Genomic DNA, 16,894 nt, shown 5'->3' on the forward strand with positions numbered 1-16,894 from the left:
TATAACAGTAAAACCAAGAGGTGCAGAGACAGAAACTGAATGCCAAGCCCAGAGTTAGGTTATTTTTCCATGTTTAATGTTTCTTAAGAGTCATGTATAACCCTAGCAAAAATACCTTGTTTACATATAATTCTTAATGCCCTACATCCTGTCAAGTCCCAGATGCCTTGTATTTGGACAATGCTCTTTCAGGATAATGTTAAAAAGAGTAGTGCACGTCAATTATGTTTCATTTTGCACTGAAAGGTAAAAGATAAATGAATTCTTCCTAGCAGCAAAAGCACTACAATATGGTACATGATCTTAGCACTCTAAAAGAGAAAATGAATAGTCAGGCAAATCATGTCTTCCACTTCTCGCTGGTAATGCTCATTTATTCAGTTCTAAAGTATTGTTAGTATAATAGCTATTGGTCAGCTATATTTTATTTTTGGTCTCATTCAATAATATGATTGCATAATTTACATAGCCATACAAATTAGAACCAACCAATTGATTAAGGATTTAAAATAAATTGTAAGTAGGTCAAGAAAATATTTCACCCAAATGCAATCATCATACTATAGTCTAGTACTAAATAGACTAAAGATAACGGTCTAACAGGCAATGTCACAAGTAACATGACCATGGAAATTATAAGAACTCTTGGCAGATATTATAATATCTGAAATCTCTTTCAAACGAATGAAAGATGTTTGCATGTATTCTATGATGATCTTTTAATTAATTCTATGTTTATAGGTTTAAGGTGTGCATATGTTGTAATTGGTATGAACTCAGCACAAATGTGTCATGTGTGAATCTCTTTGTGGTGTGTGAATGTGTGTGTGTGTGTGTGTGTATGTGTTATATATTCAACACATTTCAAATATAAGCCAATGGGCTTATCTTCTCTGGTGAGCTGGATAAAAGAAGCTCACTCAATTTTAAGTAATGACCACTTGGCAAATGACTTTAAAAATGAAGAGGTGTACTATTTTCTAGAGATGAATTTGGATATTGGCACTCAGTAAATGTCGCCCAAATATGCACCAGTGCTCGGATCCCATATCCCATTCCTTCACACAATGGCTTCAATGCTCAGTCCCACTCACCATTGTAGTTTCTGCTATTGACCCAAAGCTGTTGATAAATATGTTGCACGTAACATTTACAGGAGACCCTGCAAGTTGAACAATAGAAAATTTGACAGGTTGTGTTCATAGCATAATTGAGTCACGTTTTTCTCTTGCCAGTGGCATGGTTGCACTTACCATGGTAGTTTCTGTGACTGATCCAAAACTGTTGATAAAAATATTGCAAGTAACGTTTACTGGAGGACCTGCAGAATGTAATAAGAATATTGCAATAGACATTGAAGCAAAAACCTAGCTCCGTCAACATCTATGCAAATGGCTAGAGATGTAAATAAAATTTAAATGATGGTGAAGTTGCAAAATAAAATTATAAATAAATCTTACCTAGAGTTTCATAATGATAACATTCGGGCTAGTAGTTTGGATAATGAATATTAACTGATGGTAACATACCACAAGGAGTTTTGATTTCTGGAAAATATAAGCTAAGACCTGGTCAGTGAGTTCACTGACATAAAGTAATTTTTACAGTACCATTTGGTTGAGTAGCTTCCTTTGACCTTTGGATCATCCATGTTTTGGGCATCAACAGTGGATGTCCCATAGGAATAAAATAACTGGAGTCCTGAGGCCCAGATGGATCAGCATTTGGGGGCTATCGATGGCTGAATATTATGCACTTCCTTTTGTGGGAGGTACTTTAAATCACTGGGTTCTCTTTAATCACTTGACACCTCCGAATTGACTCTGTTTCTTCTTTATACATAGTAAACCCCAATGGGGGGAAAACATTGTAAAAAATGCCAAAATGAAATGAAGTTATTCAAAAACAAAAACAGAAAGCCACTTACTGTATATTGTTGCCTGACTTAATATGGTATAAAACAGAGATTATCACATTTTAGATGTGCTGTGAACAGTCAACTTTTCTCTCCTGACATCCAGAGACTAGAGACTCGGATGGCCAGTTTTATTTTCCTTTTGCCTTTTGTCAACAGGTAAATCCAGGCTGCAGATTTTGCTGAAGAATATGTTTGTTGCCTTTATGGAATTTCCCCCTAATGCTTTCAGAGATAAGAAAATGCTACCACAAACCATCTCTGCATTTGCTACTTTTCCCTGAAGAAATTTGTTTTCTCTTTACTCAACAAAGTCTCAGCAGCCAGTGCAGACAACACCCTAGTTCCCACTACTATTGTAGGAATGATTTCTCCCCCATCAAATTTATCAATGTTTGTTTTGTGTATTTTAGAACTCTGCTGTAAGTTATTGAAAAGTGCAATCAGCCTGTGGAATTTTGGACATAGTAAATGCTAAGAGTCAATGTAATGAACTAATTAGTATACAAAATAGGAAGTAAAGACTTTATTTAGTCATTCTGTTTGGTTTCCTCATTGGATAATAATGATTAGACTTGAGATTAGCTTTGCTTCAGAGAAAATGTTGAATAGGATTAGTTATGTGGTTCTAAATGTCATTATTAAAAATATTTGTAGAGAGATTATTATTGAGATATATAGTTACATATATTAGAAGTATTATATCTTCTTTATGAATTGACTGTTTTATTAATATATATTTTATTTTATATTTTCTATATTTTAATTTAGCATATAATTAATATTGTCTTTACATGTTTTCTTTATAGTCATAAAGTGACTATATTTAAATACACTTGTGAATTAATTATTTTTTCATATTTATGTGTATGTTATATATCTACATAGCTATATTGACCAAAGCTTTCTAAGATAATGAGAAGTATTATTTTTTGGATTTGGGTTTTTGGTAACTGTATTTTTTTGTCTTTTTTGAAGTACTGCGGATTGAACCCAGGATGCTGCACTTGCTAGGCAAGCTCTTTGCCACTGAGCTACATCCCAGCCCAATGTATTATTTTTTTAACCCTCTATGACAAGTCTATTTAGAAATAAGCATTAGAAAAGAATAGGTGGTCTTATATGACACCAAAACAAGAAGTACAAGGAGTCATTCTTTGATAGTTTTGTACCAGGTATTTTCCAACATTATTTTTAGGTGAAATACTACTTTAACAAATGGAACAAGCTTTGAGTTCTGAGATGAAAATGTTACTTTTTTTTTCTCTTGTCACAAATAGACAAGAATGGCATTTTCATTTTGCATTTTATTTCTTATAAATAATTTAACATGTCTTCAAGTATCGCAATTGCTTTAGTGAGAAGCCCTTGGATGAATATGGAATATTAAAAATATGTGATTGACTTTTACAGATGTTAAATTTCCTTTGGAATAAGAAGCTTTTGTAGCAGAATGATCCATTTTTATCAGGTCAAGAGATAAAGGAAAAATAAAGCACATAGATGAAGCAAGAAGATGTAAACTTAAAGTTTTAGAGACTTGATATACACAGTATGGGTATACAGTTTCTTTTGATGTTTTCCTGTGTTGCATGTGTGTAGATGCTCATGAGAAGTACAGCATCTTGAAAGATGGGAGGATCATAAAAGAGAAAAAATTGCTCTTTGTGGCACTTGTGAGGGAGGATTTGATACTCTAAAAGAAATTAGGACTTTTAAAAATATTTCTGTAATGAGATATACAAGACATTATGTCGAAAAATGAGCTTTACAGCTTTGGGAGGGAGACAGGGGTGGGGCGGGGGATGGGAAGGGACGGGAAGGGTAAACAAAGGAGGAAGCAACAATGCTTGATAAGAAATGTACTCATTACCTTGCTCATGTAATTGTAACCCCTCTGTACGGTATTTTCACAAAAAAATATTGCTGTAATAGCTACAAACAGTCACTTAATCTAACCCATTGTGTTATTTTCATCTTCTTGAACATTTACCCCAAATGAATTATATACCATCAGTTCTTTTCTCCAATGCATGGTCAAAATGGCTTTTACCAGTTCCACTGCATTCTGTTTGCTGATATCCTTGCCTATGAAATGACAGACCATTCAGTAGTGAAAGGAAAAAAAGCTAGATGTTTACTGACTCCAATTAGATAGCTCAGCACACCATTTTCTTTGGACCAGCCATGTTCATCAAAAGAGGAAGTGGCCATGCAATATGATCACTTAACCCTTAAGGTAGCTTAAGTATCAATATCAAAGGTCAGCTTCTGTTAGTCCTTCCCACTAATAGCTACCTATTGTCAACTGCAACTGTGCAATGTTATAGTGTATGGATGGATGGTCACATGACTTAGATCCCTGTCAGAGGAACTTGAGAGTATGTTGTGTTTCCATCTTTGTATGCTATGACCGTCTCCACAGTTTTAAGAGAAGGATCTTGATGGGGAACATCATTTCATGTAGGGTTATCATTTTCATTTATTTGCTTTTTGTTTTTGCTTTATGATAATTTTTCTATGAGAATATCCAAACTGGCATGAAAATGTTATCTTCCTCTCTCCACCTCCTAAATGCTGCCATTACACGCCAACCAATGCCTAGCTCTAGAGCAATCTTTATTTTTTATCAGTCATGGGGCTTGAACTCCAGTCCTGAGCTCAAGAGCTCAGGGCTAGTGCTCTACCATTTGAGCCACAGTGTCACTTCCGGTTTTCTGGTAATTTATAGGAGATAAGAATCTCACGGACTTTTCCTGCCTGTGCTGGCTTTGAACCATGGTCTTCAGATCTCAGCCTCCTGAGTAGCCAGGATTAGAGGCATGAGCCACAAGCACCCAGCTAGAGCAATCATTTTTAAGAGAGAAAGTAAGTGCTCTCAATAATACACAGAAACATTAAACATGAACCAAGACTGTCCTGAGGAAATCTGAACTTTGGCTCATAGTTTTTCTCATCAAAGTGTATTTGAAACTGTCAGTCTCTAGCTGGAGCTCATCATGTTTAATGAGATAAATCAAGTTCAGAAGGACACATATTTCACTTTTCACTCATACGTGGAATCTAGGCCTTAAAATATAATAGGACATGATTGAACCAGGAAGACTGTTAGAGCCGGTAGCAGTGGCTGGAGAGAAAGAAGATCATGATGGGAGGAGGGTTAAATATTATATAAGCAAATTTTTTATGTATGTATGAAATAGAAAAATGTAACATACCAAGAACTAAGTACAGAGGAGTGGGGGGAGATCAAGAAAGTAATACAGATGGGGTGAGTTTAATCAAGTATATCATATGCATGTTGTCAATATTACAATAAAAACCCTTTATACAACTGTTCTATGCTAATAAAATTATTTGAAAAAAATGTGAAAAAGACAAATAGTTTTGGAAGAATATTAGCTACTAGTTTGTCTTTAATGCTTGATTGCCTCTTGTTGATGTAAGACAAATTTACAGAAACTCTGAAGCTGTTCATTCTTTTTTTACAATAGTCACTAGACTGTCATTGTGAGAATTAGTAGTAATCTATGAAAAGCATACAATATTTGTTCAATAAGTTGTAGTTACTCTTATTATTAAAATAGTGGCCACCTTACTATCACTGCTACAAGTTCCTTGGATTATCCAAGTGTCTATGTGGGAAGTATAACACCTACTTCATTTTAATATAATATAAGCTAAAATCTTGAGACTACGATTTACCTTTGACACCCTCTTAGCCCAGTCTTTATTGAAATGTGCTCTGATCTTAACCATTGTCCTCTCTCTTATCTCTATTGAGATTTTTTTAAATAAAACATTTTTTCTGACATAATGCATGAATGTGTGCTTAATGTCTGGCAAACTATGTGGCCATTGTGGGTATGCGATGATGGCTGCTAGCTTCTTTGTTTAAAATAGAACTTCTCAACTTTGGGACTAATATTACATAGGGAGGAAGAACATTCTTTGCTGTACGAAGGTTTTCTATGTATTGTAGGTTGTTTATTATTGAGGGGGAATTGCCTCCAGTTGAGAGCCACTTAATTCTAAAAAAAAAAAAAAAAAAAAAGGAAAAATGGCAGAATGGATGAAAAATGTATTCAACAAGAATCACATTTCATGTGATAATGAACTACAGATGATTCTTCTAGTTGACAAACATGTTAATATGGTATTAAATATTTCCTAGTTATATGACATTAAGAGAAAATCACATATATTTCATTAAAAAGTATAGATTTATAAAATTTGTAAATATACTTTTGGTGAAAATAAGCGGTATTACACATAGGTAGTATTACTTGCATTATTAATTGAATTTGTTCCTTAAGTAATTAAATGTGCAGGGATTTGTTGTTTTTTATATTTTTGTGTTTAAACCTTTAGACACTCAAAATATCAACAAATATTTATCAACTACTAATTATGTGCCATTCTACTAATTATTATTATTTACAATTAGACGGTGAATTATGGGGCTGAATATAGGGAAATAAAGCATTAATGACAAGTCAGAAACAATTTGCTGAAAAGCTCTTTAATCATTCTGAAGGAATTGTCAGATGAAACAAAATGTGAGCCCAACTATGCAGCTTAAGAGAGGGTATTTTTTCTAAGCCTCTTTTTCATACAAGTGAACTGCTGCTTTTTTGTGCATTTCAAGATCATGGTGACCTTGAATTAGTCATTTATGTTTGGGAGATTCAGGGCATTTTGCTTGTTATAACAAGGTTTAGTTCTTATTTTAAATATCTCAGAGTAGATGGAATCTTCAGGTTGAAAATAACTTCTAAATGTAATCTACATATATTTCTGTTTATGCCATAAAAATTTCATTAGATGGAAAACTGCTGGAAAATATGGAGTTCTCTTTATGTTGGGATTGTTGTAGATAATAAATAAAAATCCATTTACCCTCATAAGAGGACAATTTTAAATGCCATTGGAAATGAGTTTGGAAATAAAAGGACTGAGAATTTCTCATGAACCCAAATGACATTTCCTTTTATTGTAGGAAATAATAAGAATAGAATTAAATATGATTGTCTCTGGTTAATTGAATCCACAACTACTTTGCAAGATGAATAGCAAGTTCATCAACTTGCTAGGTCCTAACAAACGGAAAACCTTTTCTTGCATTAATAATTTTAAGAAGAAACTCCTTTTTCTTGGGGTTATATTAATAGAATTAGTGGTAAAGTTGCACACACATATACATATTTGATTTTGTATTCAACTCTTCTCATTCTCAAATTCAAATGATAATGAAATTGCTTATGATTTTTTTCCATCTGAATATCATCTTTTTTTTGCATTCCCATAGCTCTAGGACCTTTGCCGTGTTGTATTACAGTCTAATTTTTTCTTGTCTTCTCTAGACAATATATATACTTTGGGGCACTCATTATAGTACTAAACACATTATATATACATAGGGAATGAATAAGGAATTATATTTATCTGAATAAAAGTATTTTTATATCTTTTGTGAAATGAAATGTCAGCAGTAAAGAAGTTGGGATTAGCAGTGCTAGAAGGACTCGATCTGTATCATGACTCTGGTAGGCACTGATTGTGTGACTGTGGACACTATTTGCTTACTTCAAGCTGAAGTTTCTACATTCATACAAGATGAAGTATCTTCACCTCACACTCAGGCTAACAGGGAGAAATGAAGAGTGTGATATATGTGAAATGCCAGCTGTCTCTTTTCTCTTATCATCTCCTTCTCCTGTCAGCATAGGCTCAACTTTCTAAACCTTGAGATTTGTCTTTTATTTTACAACCACTTATACTTTTCTTTTTTTTTAATTTAATTTTATTTTATTTGTGAACATACTGTACAGAGGAGTTACAATTACATGGGCAGGATAATGCATACATTTCTTACCAAGCATTGCAGCCTCCTCCTTTGTTTACCCTTCACATCCCTTCCCAGCCTCCCCCCTCCCCCCAATCCCAATCCTTCTCCTTCCCCCCCCCCCCCCGCACTGACGTTGTAAAGCTCGTTTTGAGCACATATTACTCTCATTCCTGATCATTGTGATAAGGGAATGACCTGGATATTTTTTTAAATATCAACTCCAGAAAAACAGTCTGCTCTCTCTTCATTGGAGAAGTATTGCATGATTAAATGTAATAATCATGAGTGTTGGGAAGAATGTATACGTTCAGTGGGAAACTCTACATTATCTGTATGGCATGCTTCATTTTTATCTGACTGTTTCTATGGAAACCATTTTAAAACTGTATAAATTGTACAACCAATAGCAATATAAAATGTCTCTTGTTTACAGACACACAAATTCTGTCCAGTAGAGGTTCAAGTGACTTCCTTTTTCTACTCTGAGAAAATAGAGACATGTTTTGCTACCATTTTTATATCCATTTCAGTGTTCTTTAATTACATCTTTGTGTGCAAGTCCTGGGGCTTGAACTCAGGGCCTGAATACTGTGCTTAAGGCAAGCCTTCTACCATCTGAGCCATAGCTCCACTTCCAGCTTTTGAGTGGTTAATTGGATATAAGAACCTCACAGATTTTCCTACCCTGGCTGGCTTTGAACTGCAATCTTCAGATCTCAAACACCTGAGTAGCTAGGATTACAGGCACAATCTACTGGTGCTCAGGTCCATTTCAATATTCTTTTTTTTTTTTAACCACCATTGTGTTAAATTTTATTTTCAAATTTTCTCTAAAATGTATGTGGATTTTTTTCAAAAGTTCCAAGCTGAAATCAGCCTTTAATCCCCTTTTTTTTTAATTTTTATTTTTTATTGTGAAAATACTGTACAGAGGGGTTACAATTACATGGGCAAGATAATGAGTACATTTCTTATCAAGCATTGTAGCCTCCTCCTTTGTTTACCCTTCCCATCCTCCTCCCACCCCCCCACCCAGTCCTCCCCGCTCCCCCTCCCCACACACCAAAGTTGTAAAGTTCGTTTTTCGACATAACGACTTGTACTTCTCATTGTTGCAATGGGTCCACCTGTATCCCTATTTAAACGACTTGTTTTTCCCCTTCCCCTCCACAAATTATACCGACATCAAATACAGTGAAAGCAGGGGTTATACTGTGGGGGAGGGACATACAAAGCAACAAAGAAATCATCTTATAAATGTGTTAGAAACAATCGCATGAAAGAAAAAAAACATTTGAATACATATCTTAGGGTTCATTTCCCTAACATCACCTTATCTGACCTTTTCTGCTCGACTCAGACATATATTGGGAGATCTTCACTAGCCATACAACGGACTAGGGTCTCATATCTAAAATATACATGGAACTCAAAAAATTAAATCCCCCAACAACAAATCCTCAAAGAAAAAACTGTCCAATAAATAAGTGGGCTAAAGACTTAAATAGAAACTTCTCTGAAGAGGAAAGAAGGATGGCCAATAGACACATGAAGAAATGCTCAACATCCCTAGCCATAAAAGAAATGCAAATCAAAACAACATTGAGATACCACCTCACCCCAATTAGAATGGCTATAATCAAGAACTCTAATAACAACAGATGCTGGAGGGGATGTGGACAGAAGGGAACCTTACTGCATTGTTGGTGGGAGTGTAAACTTGTTCAACCACTTTGGAAAGCAGTATGGAGGTTCCTCAAAAGACTCCACATAGAGCTCCCCTATGACCCAGCAATCCCACTTTTGGGCCTTTCCCCAAATGATCACAAACAGGACCATACTAAAACTACCAGCACAACTATGTTTATTGCAGCATTATTTACCATAGCTAAGATATGGAACCAACCCAGATGCCCCTCAGTAGATGAATGGATCAAGAAAATGTGGTATATATATATACAATGGAATTCTATGCCTCCATCAGAAAGAATGACATTGCCCCATTTGTTAGTAAATGGAAAGGCTTGGAAAAAATTATATTAAGTGAAGTAAGCCAAGCCCAAAGAAACATAGGTCCCATGGTTTCCTTTATTTGCATTTCAATATTCTTAATCTGCATCTGATCTTTGGAGTTTCTTTTGAACTGGCTATGCCATTTGCTAGGTTTCCTCATTGATTAATGAATTAGAGAAAATCTTTATATGATTTATGGTTTTAACTTTTGGGAAACTATCTTTTAAATACAAAAGTTATTTTTTTAAGAAAAGAGATTATTGGCCTTTGGAAGCACAGTTCCTGCTCATGAACATTGCAGTGTTGGGCAACCCAGCATTTTCTATTTTTCTATCGAAAGAGATCATAAAGGACAAAGTCTGCCAATGAATAGCATTGAAAACTCTCATTTCCCTTTTCTGTGTTTCTGTATCTTCCACAAATGGAGACTTTTCTCCTTAGGCATTCTGCACCATTTCTCTAAGGGTGAGAAGGTCACTACTGTACTGTTAGGAAACAGGTTTTCTGTGTCAGCAAGAGATCTATAAATAAAAGGCAGATTTCCTGATATGTACTCTTCCCTACCAACAACTAGGACAGCTGCTTCCCTGCTGCACAGGGAAACCCTGGAATCTTGGTGCTTGTTGTGTTTACAAGCGCTCACGTTTGACGGATAGATCCTAGCATCTATGCAGCATAACTTCCAAGTTAGGTTATACCAGGCATCTTTGTGATCCAGTTTACCAAAAAGGCAATGCATTATGCGATTCATGTATGTTAGTTGCTTACTTGTTTTGATTTCTTGTAAGTCAGGGATCAGGTGAAAGTAGTTTATGAGGAATGTGAACAAAACATTGGGTGGGTGACAAGTGGGGTAATTAAGATATGGTAAGGGAGACAGGCAGGCAAGCAAGACGAGGTGAGTTCATGTGTTTGTTATTCTCTCATGACAAATGAAGCATTATTGCATGACCAACTCTGAAGCCAGTACTGGCACACTTTTCAACTTCTGCCTAAGAGGGATGAAGGAGCTTGGGTATTTTACATAATTTCCCCTTTGTCATTGGATGAGGCTACACAGGAGGCATTAATTCATCTTCATTTCTGGTCTGCCACAAGTAGGCACAAAATGCCTTAGGTCGGCGAAAGTCCTTAAGCAATGAATGCAGCCACTGCCCTATGCAGGTCAGTTTGTGCCGTAATATAGTATGGGTAAAATGTTGACACTGGCACTTTGTAAGGTTGTGGAAATATATAAAAATATACTCAACCTCTGCATTCAACAAACTCATACTCTTTCTTGGCACAAAGATGCAGATTAGACTAAATAGAATATAATGTGATAGTAAGGTAATGTTTTAAGAGAACATCGTAGAGAAAGTAACGAATAGTGCAGGAGGAATGGGAAAGGAGTAGATATACCTGATATATCTTCTTTTTGTCAGTTATGGGGCTTGAACTCAGGCCCTGAGCACTGTCTCTGAGATCTTTTGCTCAACCACTTTGAGCCACAGCGTCACTTCTGGAAATAAGAGTCTCATGGATTTTCCTGCCCAGGCTGGCTTTGAACAGGATAATCAGATCTCAGCCTTCTGAGTAGCTAGGATTATAAGTGTGAGCCACCAGCAGTGGCAGCTATGTGATAGGATTTCTAGTGCTTAAGCTGAATAGAGCTGCCCCTATGAGAATGAAGAAGCCATATAGCTTCTCATCACCATAGTTGAGTTCACCCTTGAAGTGAAGGACTTCATTCTCCCTCTCTCCCTCTAGATACCGTGACTCCTTGTGCACTCATGAATATGCACAACAACATCACTTTTGACCTCTAGAGGATTAAAATGCGAAAGCATGAGAGTTTGTTTGTATGGTTTGCCAAACCAAAAGAATGTAATCTGTACCAATGATTCTTTCACACTAGAGACCAGATTCTTAAGGCCTTAAAAAGATTCTGATTTTTTTATGTTGTATCAAACACAATGAAGCCACATTGTAGAAAAGAAAGTCCTTTCATGAGAAATGGCCTAATTCCCAAACCCTCAGGTGATGGAGGTAGAATGTCTGCCAAGTCAAGCAAGAATCTTCCCAGGACAGTGTTCTCTTTGGAGATTAGCCTGGGTTGATACATACCTCTTCAAGTGTTCATCTCCAGTCACGTGTGCCATGTAAACACAGACAATGTTAGCTTTCATAGGCCACGATAGTGGTTGAGTACAGGGCTCCAACATCAGACTGCCTGGATTTGCTCAGCTGCTCTGTCTTTCACAGCTGTGCCAGCTATAAAGATTATAAATACTAGTTTTTGGATCAGGAAAATGGGAATTGGTAACTTCAGTGCTTGTCAAATTTGGAGGGAACAAATGAGAATATACATGTATCACATTTAACATGTTGCCTGGTATAGGAAGAACACATTGCTTTTGTAAACCTCACCCCTACTCTAAATCTTCACTCAATTTTCACCTTTTCCTTATACTTCAGCCATTGTCCACTCCCTTTATCCAGAACTTCTAGTCTCCATAATGTAATTCCATGCACAGTGTATGATTATACTTCTAAGAATTGGTTTGTGTTGTTAAGACTATTTCATTTGCTCAGTGATACACTGCTATGGAGCACAGGAGTTACCTGTCACTGCTTCTAGAAGTTACTAAGGTCCTTATAAGTTACGTTTATCATAAGTATCTCCCTCAAATATTTTGTCATCAATTGCTACAACGTTCATTTGACGTTGTACATAAGCGTCAAGTATCAGGTGATCTTAAGACCAAGTAAATGTTATACAACAGTCTTCTTAGTTCTGAAAGAATGGTATCCCAGCAAGCAACCCTAAGAACCTACACATTCTTGTTTCCCAAGCCAGCTTGGACTCTTCATATATGTTATAAAGTAATAATAAAGATAAATCAAATATGGAGTTCAGATCTTAGATTTAGTTTTCTCTCACTCTGTCTAAATGATTGAGATTATTAAATGGGCCCACACAGTAAATTCTAATAGACGGTATACTTATAGTAAGACTGTGTAAAATGACAGATGGGATGGCATGTTTTTGGTATATCATAGTCAGGATTCCCTGGAATATGTTTAAATATATCACAAATCTCTACTGAAATATGATATAAAAAATTACATGCTCCATTTGTCACATACAAAAATTATAGAATGTGTAACTCATGGAGAAAGCAATCTCTGTAACCCTTCTCCTCTCCTCAGACACTAACTTTCCTGCCACCAGCCCCACATACCTACTTCCAAGCTAGTTCCAATACATCCCATGCAGAAACATGTTGTGTTATTACATAAGATCTGCTTTGTTTGTTCCTTTAATTATTCATGAAATAGTGTGCTCAAATCTGAGGAAGTTGAATAATAAAAAGATCTGGAAGCAAATCATTCTAAAGGCCTGTACAGTGCTCCGGACACACAGACCCTTATGATAGCTATGTAATTAAGTAATCAGAACAAGAGTAACTTATGAATTTGGTATACACTAATACAAATCCTTATGGCATTTAACATATCACTCACTAATGGTAATGAAGGTGAGTGAATTAATGAAGGTGACTATGATCAAAAGCCAGTTCTACACCCTTACTAATGGTAGGTCCATGAGTAAACACATAAGCCCTCTATTTTATTTCTTCTTCATTTGTAAAATAAAGATAGTTGTAACTTGCATGAACTTCTCTATAAGGATATTGGGAAAATTAACTGAATTAATATGGGAAGTCCTTAGAAGAATACTTGACCCACAAAGAGCTCAATTAGTTATGTGCCACAGAGATGCCACTTGTACCAGCATAGGCAACTCCTAGGTACAGATGTTATTATTAACTATTTCTGGGACCCTACAATGGAATATTTATGAAATATGTGGATGAGTGCAGTAAGGAAATACATCCCTTCATCTTATGTCAGAGAATTCGATATACTACCATCTGGTTTGATCTTCTGGGTCTTCTGTTTAAAATACATAAAATGTACGAAGTGTCTCCTCCTATTCACCCATCAAACAGCAACTTTTGTGTAAAAATAGTTTTAGGATGTTTTTATACTTTTAGCACTTTCTGAACGTCTTGGTGTTCTACCCTGGCACTGAAGGAACAAATATCAGAACCTCTCAAATAGTATAATTCTTAGAAAGACTAAGTGAAATTTCAACAAAATAAGCACTAGGAAATGGATACCTACAAGAGTGGGATAAGGCCAAGGGGAGAAGGATAGACAAATGAAGGTGGGAAGGGAGAGAGTGTGCAGTCAAGAAATGAAGATATACTACAAAATGAAGAAAAATAAGGAAAGGATTGAAGGGGGTGAAAATGTGGAAAGAGGTGACACGGATCAAGATGCATTGTGTTCATAAACTGCTTTGTTGAATGGCAATGCCTTTGTATGACTAAACATGATAATAAAAACTGTCAAGATCTTAGTATTCTTTGTTACTTTCATAGTGACTATACCTAAAATCAGCCTGTGTTGGTACAGGTGGCATCTCTGTGGCACACAACAGAATACTACTTCATCAAGAAGGTAGAGGCCATTGGATGGGATCTTATTTTGACTCCCTCCACCTCCATTTCAAAAGCTATTGACTGAGTAATACAATGGTATTTCTCCTCCAGTGCAAGAGAGAATCTTTCCAGCTACTTTATGAGATCAGTCCTTCCTTCCTTTTTGAGAACCCATCCATTGTTTTCTGTCTCTCTTGTACTGAACTTTAAGTCTCCTTTTTTATTCTACAAAGGGAGAATTTCAGAGAGCCAAACACAGGCTCATTGGAATAGAGAGCTATAACCATGATGTGAAGCTGATACCACCTTCACAATCAGACCTGCCTAGCCATTCCTAGTATGTCACATACAAACAATGAGGGTTATTTGAGTGTCTGAGCTTTATTTACTAAACCCTATACATACAGAGAAGGATAGTTATCTTTGGTCAGTCAGGCCAGTGTATTCTACGTACGTAACATAGATGCCACCATCTATCACTATTTAGTATTGGGCATGAAAAAATAAAGCTTTTCATAAATGAGATTAGCCCTGAAATAGTGGTAAAATAGAAGTGGCTGGGATAATAAGATTTCAGGTTAGACTTCTGGAAAGTTAACAGTTCTCCTTTTAATCATTCTTTCTTTGGTGCCTACCATATGCATATGCATAATTAAGGTTTAATTATGCCTGTATATGAAATAATCCCCTCAATATATTAAGTTCTTACATAAACAGGAAGTACACACGAACATGGTCTTAAAAATATAAATTAGATTCAACTCACCACAGAAAAGTGAATGGCTGTTAAAATATATCTAATAAAGTATTACAGATCAAGAATAAATGACCTTGTCATTGTTCTTTAATGACCTACATTCCTCTCCTTTGTAAACTTTATATATCAGAAAAGGTAGTATTTGTCTAAATCTTGTTTGACAGCAAAATAACATTTTCTTCCCCTAAATAATAAGAATGGTAAACAAAATTCTTACTCTTTTCTATTCAGGAAAATGGAAGGAACCAAATGAGATAACATATAAGAATTTTTAATAAAACCTTGGAAGATAATCTATTTTAGTTCCATCACTCATATTTCAATTTTTATTAGTAAACATTATGGAATTTGTACTGGTATCTTTTTTGTATCTATTATCTATTTATGTGGCTGTCTATATATCAATCTATCCATTATTTATTATCTGTCTGTCATCTAGGTATGTATGTATGAATCAATGTATCTATCTAGCTATCTGATAAATTTTTGTTGGCGGCCACTCTACTGTGCAGGTATTGAAGGTATCTTGAGAAATGAGATAATCCCCCAGTCCTTTTGAACTAGTTTAGGATGGAATGAGACAATGAAGTAGGCAATCACATGCTCAGACTTTAAATGGAGGGTTTAGAGATTCATTGAGAAGATTATATTGAAGCTGAAATGTGAAAGACACCTATAGAGTAGGCTGGTTTAAAGGCTGGCATGGTAAAGAGCAATTCCAATGCCAAACATTATAAGCAAAAGACTTGAGGAATGTAGGACTGAGACTAGAACATAGAATTGTGAGAGAGAGAGAGAGAGAGAAAGAGAGAGAGAGAGAGAGAGAGAGAGAGAGAGAGAGAGAGAGAGAGAGAGAGAGAGAGAGAGAGAGAGAGAGAGAGAGAGAGAGAGAGAGAGAGAGAGAGAATGAAACATTGAAATGAACAATATGAACGTTCTATCCAGGTTCCTTGGATCCTGGTTATCATACCTTCTCATTCATCTCAGTAGCCTTTCTTTCCAGTAGCTAGCACTTGTGGTCTTTCAAAAAGAACTTTTCTGGCTTGGTGCTGGTGGTTCGTACCTACAATCCTAGCTACACAGGAGACTGAGGATTGCAATTCAAAGCCTCTGGCAGGAAAATCCACGAGACTTTTAACTCCAATTAACCCCCAAACCAGAAGTGGCTTAAAGTGGTAGAGCACTAGCCTTGAGCAAAAGACCTCAGGGTCAGCATCCAGGCCCTGAGTTCAAGCCCTGAAACCAACCAAAAATAAAACAGATTCCTGTGGTTACTGGAGAGCACTTGTAACACATTCACAAAGATGGAAATACCTGAGATACTCCCCAACTCACCAATGTACATCCTGAGAGCAGTCCTTAACTAATCACTGACACTGAAGAGAAAGTGGTAATCCACTTTATGTTCCCAGTCAAGACTACTCTGCCAATACTCTAGACAATCCCTCGGGGACCCTGGGGACCCTACCTCTATTGGACTTTGTCTGAGATTACATCCTTGCTTGGCTTTCCCTCTTTCTTGTCTGAGTTTTCATCCTGATATATGTCTTCCTTGCTTGTTTATCTTTAATAAGCATTTGCACACAGGGTCTGCTTTTAGGAAGCCAACACCAAATATATACCGTCAACAACTTAGCCTTGAAGACCCTTGCAAACCATATACAGAGATATGGAGTTTATCTGAAAGAGATGAGAAGTCCCAGAGTTTTAAGAGTCCTGAGAGGGATTAGAACACCAAAAATAGTAGGTTTTGAGCTCTGCACTCCCTGGGGTTATACTTCTATTTTTTGTTTTCTCTGCATTCAGATAAATATATAGCCAATCAGGCACCCTGAAGCAGCTGCACTAGGGGATATATATATATATATATA

At 36.1% G+C, this 16,894-nt stretch overlaps 1 protein-coding gene across 3 annotated transcripts in view; it reads right to left on the reverse strand.

Moving 5' to 3' along the window:
* The window catches only part of Glra2 (glycine receptor alpha 2), a 135,553-nt gene that overhangs the window by 104,776 nt on the left and 13,883 nt on the right, over positions 1–16,894 (reverse strand). For 2 of the 3 annotated variants that reach the window (XM_070039299.1, XM_070039297.1), the window contains exon 3: positions 1,254–1,321. In XM_070039299.1, coding sequence (XP_069895400.1) covers positions 1,254–1,321 — 68 coding nt within the window. Of the gene's footprint in view, positions 1–1,094; positions 1,163–1,253; positions 1,322–16,894 lie in introns of all 3 variants that reach the window. The other variant, XM_070039298.1, reaches the window with a different exon arrangement.

The sequence above is a fragment of the Dipodomys merriami genome, unplaced genomic scaffold, assembly GCF_024711535.1.
Source record: "Dipodomys merriami isolate MVZ:Mamm:240054 unplaced genomic scaffold, mDipMer1.0.p SCAF_3, whole genome shotgun sequence".
Classification (NCBI taxonomy): domain Eukaryota; kingdom Metazoa; phylum Chordata; class Mammalia; order Rodentia; family Heteromyidae; genus Dipodomys; species Dipodomys merriami.